Below are 12,475 nucleotides of genomic sequence, written 5' to 3'. Positions count from 1 at the left end.
TGGTTCACCAACTACTTCTCAGACAGTTCAGTGTGCCAAATTAGAGTGCCTGTTGTCCGGACCTCTGGCAGTCTCTATGGGATGTACCACAGGGTTCAATTCTCGGGCAGACTCTTTGCTCTGTATATATCAATGATGTCGCTCTTGCTGCGGGTGATTCCTTGATCCACCTCTACGCAGACGACACCATTCTGTATACATCTGGCCCTTCTTTGGACACTGTGTTAACAAACCTCCAAACGAGCTTCAATGCAATACAACAATCCTTCCGTGGCCTCCAACTGCTCTTAAACGCTAGTAAAACTAAATGCATGCTCTTCAACCGATCGCTGCCAGCACCCGCCTGCCCGACTAGCATCACTACTCTGGACTGTTCTGACTTAGAATATGTAGACAACTACAAATACCTAGGTGGCTAGACTGTAAACTCTCCTTCCAGTCTCATATTAAGCATCTCCAATCCAAAATTAAATATAGAATCGGCTTCCTATTTCGCAACAAAGCCTCCTTCACTCACACTGCTAAACATACCCTCGTAAAACTGACTATCCTACCGATCCTCGACTTCAGCGATGTCATTTACAGAATAGCCTCCAACACTCTACTCAGCAAATTGGATGCAGTTTATCACACTGCCATCCGTTTTGTCACCAAAGCCCCATATACCACCCACCACTGCGACCTGTATGCTCTCATCAGCTGGCCCTCACTACATATTCGTCGTCAGACCCACTGGCACCAGGTCATCTATAAGTCTTTGCTAGGTAAAGCTCTGCCTCATCTCAGCTCACTGGTCACTATAACAACACCCACCCGTAGCACACACTCCAGCAGGTATATCTCACTGGTCATCCCCAAAGCCAACACCTCCTTTGGCCGCCTTTCCGTCCAATTCTCTGCTGCCAATGACTGGAACGAATTGCAAAAATCACTGAAGTTGGAGACTTATATCTCCCTCACTAACTTTAAGCATCAGCTATCTGAGCAGCTTACCGATCGCTGCAGCTGTACACAGCCCATCTGTAAATAACCCATCCAACTACCTACCTTATCCCCATATTGTTTTTATTTACTTTTTGTTGTTGTTGCTCTTTTGCACACCAGTATTTCTACTTGCCCATCATCATCTGCACATCTATCACTCCAGTGTTAATTTGCTGAATTGTAATTACTTCGCACTATGGCCTATTTATTGCCTTACCTCCTTACTCCATTTGCACACATTGTATATAGATTTTTCTGTTGTGTTATTGACTGTACGCTTGTTTATCCCACTTGTAACTCTGTGTTGTTGTTTATTGTCGCACTGCTTTGCTTTATCTTGGCCAGGTCGCAGTTGTCAATGAGAACTTGTACTCAACTGGCCTACCTGGTTAAATAAATGTGGGGGTAAAATGGGGGAAAAAACCTGCGGGACAGGTACAGGATGGCAACAACAACTGCCCGAGTTACACCAGGAAGGCTCAATCCCTCCATCAGTGCTCAGACTGTCCACAATAGGCTGAGAGAGGCTGGACTGAGGGCTTGTAGGCCTGTTGTAAGGCAGGTCCTCACCAGACATCACCAGCAACAACGTTGCCTATGGGCACAAACCCACAGTCGCTGGACCAGACAGTACTGGCAAAAAGTGCTCTTCACTGACGAGTCGCGGTTTTGTCTCACCAGGGGAGATGGTCAGATTCTCGTTTATCATCGAAGGACTGAGCGTTACACCGAGGCCTGTACTCTGGAGCGGGATCGATTTGGAGGTGGAGGGTACGTCATGGTCTGGAGCGGTGTGTCACAGCCTCATCAGACTGAGCTTGTTGTCATTGCAGGCAATCTCAACGCTGTGCTTTACAGGGAAGACATCCTCCTCCCTCAAGTGGTACCCTTCCTGCAGGCTCATCCTGACATGACCCTCCAGCATGACAATGCCACCAGCCATACTGCTCGTTCTGTGCGTTATTTCCTACAAGACCGGAATGTCAGTGTTCTGCCATGGCCAGCGAAGAGCCCGGATCTCAATCCCATTGAGCACGTCTGGGACCTGTTGGATCGGAGGGTGAGGGCTAGGGCCATTCCCCCCAGAAATGTCAGGGAACTTACAGTTGCCTTGGTGGAAGAGTGGCGTAACATCTCACGGCAAGAACTGGCAAATCTGGTGCAGTCCATGAGGAGGAGATGCACTGCATTACTTAATGCAGCTGGTGGCCACACCAGATACTGACTGTTACTTTGGTGGCCACACCAGATACTGACTGTTACTGACTGTTACATTATTCAATTTCTGTTAATCACATGTCTGTGGAACTTGTTCAGTTTATGTCTCAGTTGTTGAATCCTGTTATGTTCATTCAAATATTTACACGTTACGTTTGCTGAAAATAAACACAGTTGACAGTGAGAGGACATTTCTTTTTTTGCTGAGTTTAGATTAAATTGGCAGGGACAAAAAACACTGGGAGAAAGTGAGCATGGGTACTTCTTTTTTTTAATGTCAGACTTGGGAGAGGCGAATGTTGCGTCCTCAGAAAAATGGCCCCGCCATGCCGCAGTGCTTCTTGACACACTGCTCGCTTAACGCAGAAGCCAGCCACACCATTGTGTTAGAGGAAACACCGTACAGCTGTCGACCGATGTCAGCGTGCATGCGCCCAGCCGCCACAAGGAGTCGTTAGAGCGCGATGGTACAAGGACATCCTAGCCGGCCAAACCCTCCCCTAACCCGGACAACGCTGGCCCAATTGAGCGCCGATTCTCCCGGTCGTGACCCATCCTGGGATTGAACACGGATCTGTAGTGACATCCCTAGCACTGCAATGCAATGCCTTAGACCGCTATGCCACTCGGGAGGCCCCGAGCATGGGTACTTTTAAAATAAAACTCCTTGCCCAAAGACATAGAGCTAAAGGTTAGAAATTAGCTGATGACAGAGGGCAATTTTGTCAGATAAACCACCAGTGACAACAGCTGTTGTTGACATAAAATGTTGCTAAAGAGCGCAGGAAACATTCCTTTATTTGACAAGGCCTGTGGTTCTACTACCCATTGTCAAGCCTTGCCCCCTCTGTCCAGCCACTGTGTTGCCCCTGGGGCCTGTTAGAGAGAGCACATGAGGCTGATGAGACTCCAGATGACCCATGGGGGGGGTGTGTCAACCGAGAGATGGCCAGGCTTTCTGCGTGTCGCCTGCAGGGAATACAAGTAAGGCCAACGTCTTTAATTTACGATATACTGTAGGCTTTAGCATAAGATTTGATAATGTTGAATGATGTAGGCCAAGCTTAAATAATGAGATCAATGAATTCATAGTAAGTGATGTAAGTATTGTAACGAATCATTGTTGTCTCTCATTTAGTTTGCTTCACCACACACAGCGCCGACTCTGTTTTTTTCTCCTCACGCAATCAGGTCACTGGCAGTTCAGTGTCCAGACATCCATACAAGTAGACATTTACGGAGTGGCCTGCCCCACTCATATTTTCATACGCCACACGCATTCATACTGAGACATTGCAGTTAAATACACAACAGGCAGAAAGGAGAAATTGACTTGACTTGAGTGTTATATAGTGCTCATTTTCAATGGAATACACACTGATACATTTTGACATACACTGGGCATTTTGTAGAAGCGCTTGCAACCACAATCCACTGATATGAAAAGCTGTGGGCTTTTCATCTCAATAGTATTGTTTTTGGCTAGTGAATAACCACCACATTCAATTTGATGTACTGTAATTCACATTCCCATCCATTTTCAGGAAAGATGCAGGAGTATTCAGTTACCTTGAGGAGGGAAGAGAAAGATACTATACTGGACAAAATGCTAAAAGCTTTAGTTGTGATCCTGAAACAGAATGGAAACCTCACATTGATATGTACACCATTCCCTTTCATAAAGACTTTTGTGATAGCTTCTGTTTATTATCATTAGGCCTAATATCTGGGTTAGAATTAAAATCCACACTGTCACAAATGTTAAAACACGAGTAACTTCAGTACTCCAACATGAGCTGAAAGGCCTGGTCAACAATTAATGTGGGCTAAATAAAGTCCTCTAATTCTTGGCCCTTAAGTCACTTATAAGCTCCGTACAATCTTATTGCCATAATAACATATTGAGGACATAGGGGAAGACTTGTTTGTGACCACAGTGAAGTCTTGGTTGTTCGCTCTGGCTTGCCCTGGCAGGCTTCTCCTATGAGAGGGCACAAGATCTGAGCTATAAAGTTCACCCTCACTTTGGAGCCTTAAGCAATAAGGCCCGATGGGGTGTGGTATATGGCCAATATACCCAGGCTAATGGCTGTATCCAGGCACTCAGCGTTGTGTCGTGAATAGGAACAGCCCTTAGCCGTGGTATATTGGCCATACACCACACCCCATCTGGCCTTATTGCTTAATTATCCTATTTTCCCCAAAGTGCATTTATATGCTGGACTGGTAGTAAGGAAATTTGAGGAAATTAATTGTTTCATATTAAATCATAACAGTATGTGCTGTCTAAGATCAGCCTGCAGAAGGTTGGCTTTCTCACTGAGATAAAATGTACATGCTCTCCTACTCAGTTGGGAGGAGAGAAAAAAGCTGAAGTCCTGAAAGGTCCTGTGTGGCTCAGTTGGTAGAGCATGGTGCTTACAACACCAGGGTTGTGGGTTCGATTCCCATGGGGAACCAGTATGCAAAAGTACAAAAACAATGTATGTACACACTACTGTAAGTCGCTCTGTATAAAACATCTGCTAAATGACTAAAATGTAAAGGCAGTTTCTCATCTATCAGAATAAATAAACAGCCTTTGTTGCTGGTCATTTCAAATAGGATTTCCATAAGTAAATAATTTGCCGATGTGAACGCTTCAACACTGTTTGTGAAATAACACAGAGTTTGGCGCTCTTCAAGGTTTATTTGTGACGGTAATCAACTTCGGCTGAGAATCTTGGTGACCTTTTAGAAAATGTAGCCCTATTTGGGAGCCGGTCCAAAGATAACAATGACTGTAACAATCCATGTGACAACACCATTTTTTGAAGACCATCTGCCCTAAATGTGCATTTGAAAAGGGAAGCTGCATAAACACTGCCACATATCGTGTTCTTGGTTCATCTTTGTGTTGCAATTTCAGAAAGATGGCTTGGAAATGGTTCCAAAGCTGCATAAATATGACTGTTTTGCTTGGATCTAACTATGAAACAAGTAACAACAAGGATTTAGGTTAATAATAAAAACCATGATTTGGACTTTATTGATCATCAGCAAAACGACACCAGGCCATTTCATAGAAACCTTGCAATTCTCAGTCGGATGGATGGACAATGGGGTCCTTTATGACAAGCTGGAGACACTAGTCCATCTGTGACATTTCCTTATCATAGCTGTGCTTTACAACCCGGTGACGCCCTGGAAGTGTAACATTCAAATAAAAATGAAAACCATGCCCTGTTTCTCCTTCATTTACTCCCTTGCTTTCAACTAAACTTATTCTGTGCTTTATGGCTTCTGGTTATATCCCATTTTAGGTATGTTTACGTTTTGTGTCATGGATGGCGAACATATGTTTCAGATCAATTCCACAAACGCTTCAAAAGCCATCTTTGCGTGCATGAGTCTGGTAGCCACTGTTTGGTTCCATGTCTAGAGACCTCTAGGGCCCATGCCTCTGTTATCGGTATGGAGGCTCAGGCTGGTGAGGGGCGGGTCTATAGAGCTGCTGTAACCGCATCGGTCTGGTTGACCAGCCTCCGGGTAACTGTCCAATGACCCGTAGGTTCACAGGATGCCCATGTCCAGAGAGCGGGGTACTGGGGCTCAGGATTTGGGTCTGGCCCGGCTGGGAGTCCAGCGGAGGTAGACTAGTGTGGGTCGGGGCAGATGGCGAGGTGGTGGAGGATGGTGGCAGGGGGAAGTGGGGAAGCAGGATGGCGGGGGTGAGGCCGTAGCGGAGCTGGAAGACCCGGGGCGGGCCCTGGGCCATGAAGCCGTTGGTCCGCTGGGGTTCCGGGTTCTCGTCCCGAATCTTGTCCTCTCGCTCCTCTGGCTTTTTGGGTTTGCTGGAATTCCGTTTGGCTCGGTTGAACTCCTGGATTTTCTCGGCCTGAGCACGGCGGATGTGGTAGCTCTTCCTGGAGCTTTGGAACGAGTCCAGAAACCCCTCCAGGGGCACGGTCCCCTCCATAAACTTCTCCAGGAGGTCCTGCAAATCAGAGGCCCACAAATAAACAGGTATCAGAAGACAGGAATTCAAACAAAAGGATTCCCAACCCCTGGGAACAGTTCAAACACAGCCTCACATGTAAATGTAGATTTCACATTAACTTATGTTTTTCCATTAATACAGTGTTCACCACACTTCCACTGGAACAGTCCTAGAATGATTGTAATCAGTCTGACTGGCAACTGTGCCCCCAGTGATGGGGAGCAGGTGGAAGACCCGTCTAGCCCAGTATGGGGGGAGTGAATAATTAATGACAGTCTAGTATGCACGCACAGCCCACCTCCCCAAACACTCTAACCTCTGTCTGAGCACAGCCAATGGAAATTCCTCAATTAACAGGCAGCTACTGGCTACGCACACAAAAAAAGGCTTGGGTCATTACTGTGTCTCTTCCATATCGGATCAGTGCAAATGGTCCCCACAGTACCACCATAATTGCCCTGGACACTGTTTCTTTCTTCACAGTTGCCAGCTGTAGAGGGCTTGACATAATCAACACTATGATATTACCTTCAGCCTCTGGGGCTGAAATCTGGCGTCTTCAACAGGGAGCCGCTAAAGATAGTGCGGCGATACATAAAACCAAATGGTGTTAGAAGGCTGGAACACGCAAAAGGACCCACCCTTAATGCTATACGTTAGAGAAATCCATCTCATAAACAAATGGGCTGAGGGTCGTCTATTTTTGAGAGACCCATGTTTTTTCAGTGCTGGCTAAGAGCCATCACTCAACACAGTCCTATTATGATGAGGGTCACCCAATCAATCAGGCTGACTGCTGCCCTAACAACTTTGAGTCATGGAGCCATCAATCGGGGTTGTATGAGGTGGAGGAAGCACAGTTTATTTAAGTCTGTGAGCTGGACAGCCTTGCATGGATAAATCAAAACTGTTGGAAGGATTGTGTGTGGGGGGTAGTCTCTGGAAGTAAGCCTTTCTCTTGATGGGAATGTGCTGTATAGGACGGTAGTCTGTTCACAGTTATGCATTCGGTCACCTACTTAAAGGGTTTGTGAAATGAAGGATTACAAGGACCACTTGCTAATGGATCAAGCTCAATAAATGTGTTGCGCCATGTGTTCCTCGCCAAATAAAAATGTTTTATCACCTAGGACAGTACGAGGGCGGATTAAATGTGTCGAGGTTGCACAAATTGTTTGGTAAAAAATAACCTTTCACACAAGGGTAAAAACATACCGGTATGTGCCCAGCAAACTTGACCCCGTGACTTCATTTCCATTGGCCCTGTGCGGTTGGCAAGGTGTGCACAGGCTAGCCCACACCAAGCCTAGCTACTTCATAATATAGAGGCAGAGGCTCATTAGAATATTTTGGGATGTGGTTTGCACACAGTTCTTTTTGTGCAACCATTACTGAGAGTGTTCTGTTGTGTGATGCCAAAAATATTTGATCTTGTACACTGTCAACATTGAAGTCTCTATAAAGACAAAGATGGAATCCGCAGTAGGGGGAATTTGTGCCACTGGCCGCCCCACCTCCGTGATTGTTTGTTTTTGTCAAGCTGAGGAGCGTCGTGCAGCATGGTAAAAAAAATGCAGTATGCTCTTCTGGCACATGTGCAATGATTTCCGAGGTGAAAAAAAAGTGTTGTTTGCAGTAACTTTCTTTGTTGTTGTGATATCGCAAATGGATGTGGCAGTTTCACCATTTAAGGATTCCAGCTTTAAGTACATGTGACATATTAGACTTAACAGTTTCTCTAATAAAATGTATGAATGAAAGCAACAACTTGGTTGTCTTTGCTAAATACCTTAAAGCTGGAAACATTAAGATGGGCTAGCCACATCTGTTTGCGATATTACAAGAACAAATAAGTTACTGAAAACAACATAGGCTATATCCGAATACCCATACTAGCATACTACATACTTAAACTGCATAATATGTACTCATTGTCGCATACTATTTAGCACGTACCATTTAGTAAAAAGTATGCAGTATGCCATGGCTGCAACCAACGCAGTAGCGGCTCCTGACTGGCTGAGTAGGTGTGTGGCAGAGTGCGGGTGGATTTTTCAAAATTCCAGACGTGCATAGCATTAACCAGCCTGATAATGGCTCATTTCCAATTCAATTAATTTATCTAAACTCTGAATAGAATAGGAATGTAGTTATAGGCCCTACTCAGGCAAGTTATAGGCAGACTATCACATTCAACATATACCGTAGCCCATCTATCCTATTTAAAATGGACTGAAGACAGAGACAGATAATTTGGCTCAATTTCAATATTTATTAGTGAAACCATAGTCCTGTAACATACAGTACCAGTCAAACGTTTGGACACCAACTCATTCCAAGGTTTTTCTTTATTTTTACTATATTCTAGTGGACATCAAAACTATGAAATAACACATGGAATCATCATAAAAATATATTTTTTATTTTAGATTCTTCAAAGTAGCCACCCTTTGTCTTGATGACAGCTTTGCACACTCTTGGCTTTATCTCAATAGTAAAAATAAAGAAAACCCCTGGAATGAGTAGGTGTGTCCAAACTTTTGACTGTAACTGTATATAAATTAAATCAAATATCCTAGTACACATAAAACCTTTTAATGTTAAAATCGAAAGGCTATTGCACAGAAAAACGTAGACCGTCTGCTGCATCGCAATTTCAGAAACGCCGGACAGCAACATAAAACTAACACGGAACCCAAACCGGCTGCGCACGTGCGCTATCGTGCATACATTTATTTTGTCCCCCTACACCAAACGCGATCACGACACGCAGGTTAAAATATCAAAACAAACTCTGAACCAATTACATTAATTCGGGGACAGGTCTAAAAACATTAAAAATGTATGGCAATTTAGCTAGTTAGCTAACATTTGCTAGCTAATTTGTCCTATTTAACTAGCTTGCTGTTGCTAGCTAATTTGTCCTGGGATAGAAACATTGAGTTATTTTACCTGAAATGCACAAGGTCCTCTACTCCGACAATTAATCCACACATAAAACGGCCAACTGAATCGTTTCTAGTCATCTCTCCTCCATCCAGGCTTTTTCATCTTTGAACTTATATGGTGATCGCATCTAAACTTTCATAGTATTACCACGACCACCAGCAAAACAGTACGCCTTTCAATCACCCACGTGGGTATAACCATTGAGGAGATGGCACGTGGGTACCTGCTTCTATAAACCAATGAGGAGATGGATGAGGCAGGACTTTCAGCTCGATCTGCATCAGAAATAGAAAGGAGTTCTATTTTAGCCCTTGGCATCGCAGACGCTCGTTGAATAACATGAATTGAATAACATGGATTTCTAAATTTATTTTGCAACGCTAGCGCACCCGACGTGTCCGGGCTGGTCAGCATGTAAAGCACTGATAATTGGGAACGAGATCAGACTGACTGCTGAAGCTTGATCCATACTTAAATAATTAAATAGGTAGCCTAGCCTACAAAACTAAAACAAACAATATCAAAATCAAAAGGTCTGATTAACATCAATAACGCAGCCACACCCAGAGTCCCCGCTACCAACACATTCATTAATCAAAATATGGTTTATTATTTAGTTTTAAAGCTCTGACAAAGGCCAAGCTAACAAGAAACACTTTTCAATGAGAAAACAAAAAGCATACGATGCAATTATCTTGTTAATTTGAAGGAGAACAAAAACTACTTGGCCTACTATTGAACACCACCGCAGAAACATCGCTATTCGGCTCCATTTAAGTAGACTAGTTGTATTGTTTGGCTACTTGAAGAGAACTAAGGACTATTACTCGCAGCCCACCTCTTCCAATGCGGATATGCCAGATGAAGAGCCGAAATTATCATAACATCCTGGCATTGAAGCGTACTCGTTTTTAGAAAATTCACATAATATGCAACATTTTTATTTTCGCATACTGAAAATACGTCATGCGCGATGGCGTTGTTTCCCGCTATTCGTTAATTTCGGTAGCGCATCCCCATATCTAATTGATCAGCTGTTGTCAATGTTACGTTCCCCAGTTTCTGTGTTGTATTTGAGTGTGTGTTTCAGGAGATGGCTTCCTGGAAGCCTCCCCAACCAGCTGATTGGTCGACCCCAGGCTAATTGATGATTGTAGCTGACCCCGCCCCCTCGTCAAGAAGCAGCTGACTCTAATCACCATTGCCACCTGAAGATATAAAAGCCAGTGTTCTGTTCAGAAGAAAATAAATGATTAGAGATTAGAGAGAGATTGAATGTTTTGGAGAGATTAGAGGGAGATTGAATGTTTTGGAGAGATTAGAGGAAGATTGAATATTTTGGAGAAAAGATTAGAGGGAGATTGAATGTTTTGGAGAAATCATTAGAAAGAGTTCTGTGTTTGTTGCTTTGTCAAAGCTTCTTTAGTGGCCTGAGTTAGTTTACTCAGTTTTGTTGTAAGGTGTTTGTGAAATTGTTAATCATTATTCTGTTTCATTTGTTCACAGGGGGGAAGGGAAGGCACTTAGGGAGTGCTTAGGCAAGAGGCCCGAGGGCATACATATACCCGTAGTATATTCAATGTCTAGGCACACTAGGTAAGACCTGGGCGGACCACCCCCTGTATTTTGGTTAGGGCACCAGGTGGTGCTAAATTAGGTAAGTTAAGTGGGTAGGCAGGTTAGATAGGAGAGGGGGAGCTTTGATATTTATTTTCTTTCCTTTGGTTCCGTCCAGCCCCTTTTCCCCATATTACCGTGTAGGAAATAAATCCTAGTAATGGTAAATTCTGCCTTTGTCGTCCTTTCTTGCACCTACAGTTCATACCTCTTTCGCTTCACGGAGACTTGAGTTGCAGCAGGGAGTTGCGTTCCCTCTTTATAGAGGCGTGTGTAACAGTCAAAGCCAAAAGTATTATGACATCCGTGCATTTTAAAGTATACTAGATTTTCGAAATGTCACATACTATTAAACTTTATTTTTCCGCATACTTAAACTGCTTCCTATTTAGGATGCAAATATGGGTATTCGGACATTGCCATCGTTTTCCCCCTTGGACATCATTGCAATGCACGCGCATTGGAGCCAATGTGGAGCCGATAAGCAAAGTTGCATCAGCCCAATGTAGGGAGCCTATACATTTCAGACCGCATTGGGCCCACTTTGTGCCAATGTGGGCATGTTTGCTGGGTAGTGTATCGAGCTGAAAGTACACTGAACAAAAATATAAATGCAACAATTTAAAATACTTTACTGAGTTACAGTCATATAAGGAAATCAGTCAATTGAAATCAATTCATTCATCTATGGACTGGGCAGGGTCGCAGCCATGGGTGGGCATAGCCCCCCCACTTGAGAGCCAGGTCCACCCATTCATTAGTCCCTAATCTATGGATTTCACATGAATGGGAATACAGATATGCATCTATTGGTCACAGCTACCTTTTTTTTTAAAGGTAGGAGCGTGGATCAGAAAACCAGTCAGTATCTGGTGTGACCACCATTTGCCTCATGCAGCGCGACACATCTCCTTCACATAGACTTGATCAGAGAAATAAGCTTTTAGAGAATATTTCTGGGATCTTTTATTTTATCTTGTGAAACATGGGACCAACACTTTACATATTGCATTTATATTTTTGTTGAGTGTAGATATATCAAATTGAAGCTTTAGGTTACTGAGGTATTTACATCTTTCAGTAAACCGTGACGGTTAACCTGCAGTACACATTAAAAAGTAGCTGAATATACACATTTATGTAAATGTAGGCACATGCTATAATTCATCAAAGGTAGGCCTATATCTGTAAATCCACCCAACCATGTCAGTGTTTGAGTGTTACATTTCCCAGCACTGTAAACATTATCAATATTCCCTGTCTTCCTTCACGCACAGGTATTTGTGGAATATCACACGTACTAAGATGAAGCGTTAGGGGGGGTTCTGTGCTATGGCTCATGGTAAAGACCCTTGAGCAGTCTATGTGGAATACAGAGCGTTATTAATGAAATGTGATCTGGACATACAGTATAGGCTAGGCTATGGGGGTTGGGGGAGTCCTTTCATTCTGGAGAGAGACAACTGAGGGCTGTCACATGACTCCTGCTCCATTGTGGCTACCCGGTTTCTCTTGGGATGCATGGGCTGTCGATTGATTTGAACAGTGATTACACTATTGCTCAGTCTAGGTGGACATTTTTGGAAATGGAGCGGATCATCCCCATGTATGGATTTCTGTTAACTGTCTGGTTGTCAATAACATTGTGTGTTTAATGCGCAAATTAACATTTGAAAGACCCTGTTCTTTTGGAATCAAAAGGTCTAGGCAAATGCTCTCTTTCAAACT

The 12,475-nt window shown here is 43.7% G+C and overlaps 1 protein-coding gene and 1 non-coding gene across 2 annotated transcripts in view; one reads left to right on the top strand and one right to left on the bottom strand.

Annotated features, from left to right (window-relative positions):
* The first annotated feature begins 4,588 nt into the window (after nucleotides 1-4,588).
* Nucleotides 4,589-4,659, top strand: trnav-uac (transfer RNA valine (anticodon UAC)). The gene has a single exon. It is a non-coding gene; the product is annotated as a tRNA-Val (tRNA).
* A 535-nt stretch (nucleotides 4,660-5,194) lies between these two features.
* Nucleotides 5,195-12,475, bottom strand: part of LOC129868392 (vacuolar protein sorting-associated protein 37D-like) — a 46,773-nt gene continuing 39,492 nt past the window's right edge. The window contains exon 4 of the mRNA XM_055942333.1: nucleotides 5,195-6,178. Coding sequence (XP_055798308.1) covers nucleotides 5,648-6,178 — 531 coding nt within the window. The 3' untranslated portion in view covers nucleotides 5,195-5,647. The remainder of the gene's footprint in view (nucleotides 6,179-12,475) is intronic.

Source organism: Salvelinus fontinalis, chromosome 13 (genome assembly GCF_029448725.1).
Source record: "Salvelinus fontinalis isolate EN_2023a chromosome 13, ASM2944872v1, whole genome shotgun sequence".
Classification (NCBI taxonomy): domain Eukaryota; kingdom Metazoa; phylum Chordata; class Actinopteri; order Salmoniformes; family Salmonidae; genus Salvelinus; species Salvelinus fontinalis.
The sequence above is the reverse complement of the archived record's forward strand: the minus strand, read 5'-3'. Positions and strand labels throughout refer to the sequence as shown.